This window comes from Penaeus monodon, chromosome 29 (assembly GCF_015228065.2).
Source record: "Penaeus monodon isolate SGIC_2016 chromosome 29, NSTDA_Pmon_1, whole genome shotgun sequence".
Classification (NCBI taxonomy): domain Eukaryota; kingdom Metazoa; phylum Arthropoda; class Malacostraca; order Decapoda; family Penaeidae; genus Penaeus; species Penaeus monodon.
The window spans coordinates 31225649-31226538 of NC_051414.1; the positions used below are offsets into that span (position 1 = coordinate 31225649).

Here is an 890-nt window from a genome sequence, read left to right on the forward strand (position 1 = left end):
ATAGATGGTCGCAAAAGATTGTTTTAAAAATGTTTCTCATACCTTACTGTGTGTGTGTTTTTTTTAAGGTCAACCCTTGATGAACCTTCATCTCCTATTGATTGTATCTGATAATCATAAATGTATGGGAATACGGATTTTACTCTTATACATTTTACCGGCAATAGATGGCTCTTCTGACCAATGGCATTTTTCACGTCGGTTTAGCCATATACTTTCCAGTCTTTGAGAAAAAGAGCTTTGCGATGGTTCAGTGAAGAAAGTGATCTTATTTGTTCGAGAGTCACGGATTACTAAGGATGGCTAAGGTAGTGTAAAATAAAATCCATTAGATTATTATTATTTTTTTTATCTTTGGATTGTTGCCACTACTTAGATGGGAAGTACTTATGTAAAGTAAATGTAATGACTGATGCTCAACTTTTCTCCTATAGATAGTGATTACGCTGCTTTTGTTGTGCATTGGTAATCTCTGCAATGGAGCCGTGAAGGTTACTTTACTCCAGAACCAGAATTCAAATATGCAAGTATTCCTTGTCGGTCAGAATAACGACCGGACCGTTCAGCAAACCAGCAGCGGTAATATCGACAGGAACGACAACAGAGTAATCAGCAACCAGCAACAGAGTAACAACAACGCTAATGTACAACCAATTCGACCAAACATAATACGGCCAAGTCAGAATGTAAACCGAGGGCAACCGATTACGGTGAATTCAAGTGGCAACCAAGGAGACCAACAGAGGCAACAGCAATCACCAGGAACATCGGTTGTAAGCAACTATGCTAATTCTCATGTGATTTAAGGGGGAGGGTTAAAAAATACCTGTGTATTGCGAGAAAGGAAAGGTTGTTACTAAGACAGTATGCACGGTAAGATAGAGCTGCAA

General features: G+C 38.9%; 1 protein-coding gene across 1 annotated transcript in view; it reads left to right on the forward strand.

Annotated features, from left to right (window-relative positions):
• Nucleotides 1–153: 153 nt before the first annotated feature.
• The window catches only part of LOC119592148, a gene marked incomplete in the record, with an annotated part of 3808 nt that continues 3071 nt past the window's right edge, over nt 154–890 (forward strand). The window contains 2 exon segments of the mRNA XM_037940970.1: nt 154–308; nt 435–773. Of these exon segments, the coding sequence (XP_037796898.1) occupies nt 300–308; nt 435–773 (348 nt within the window).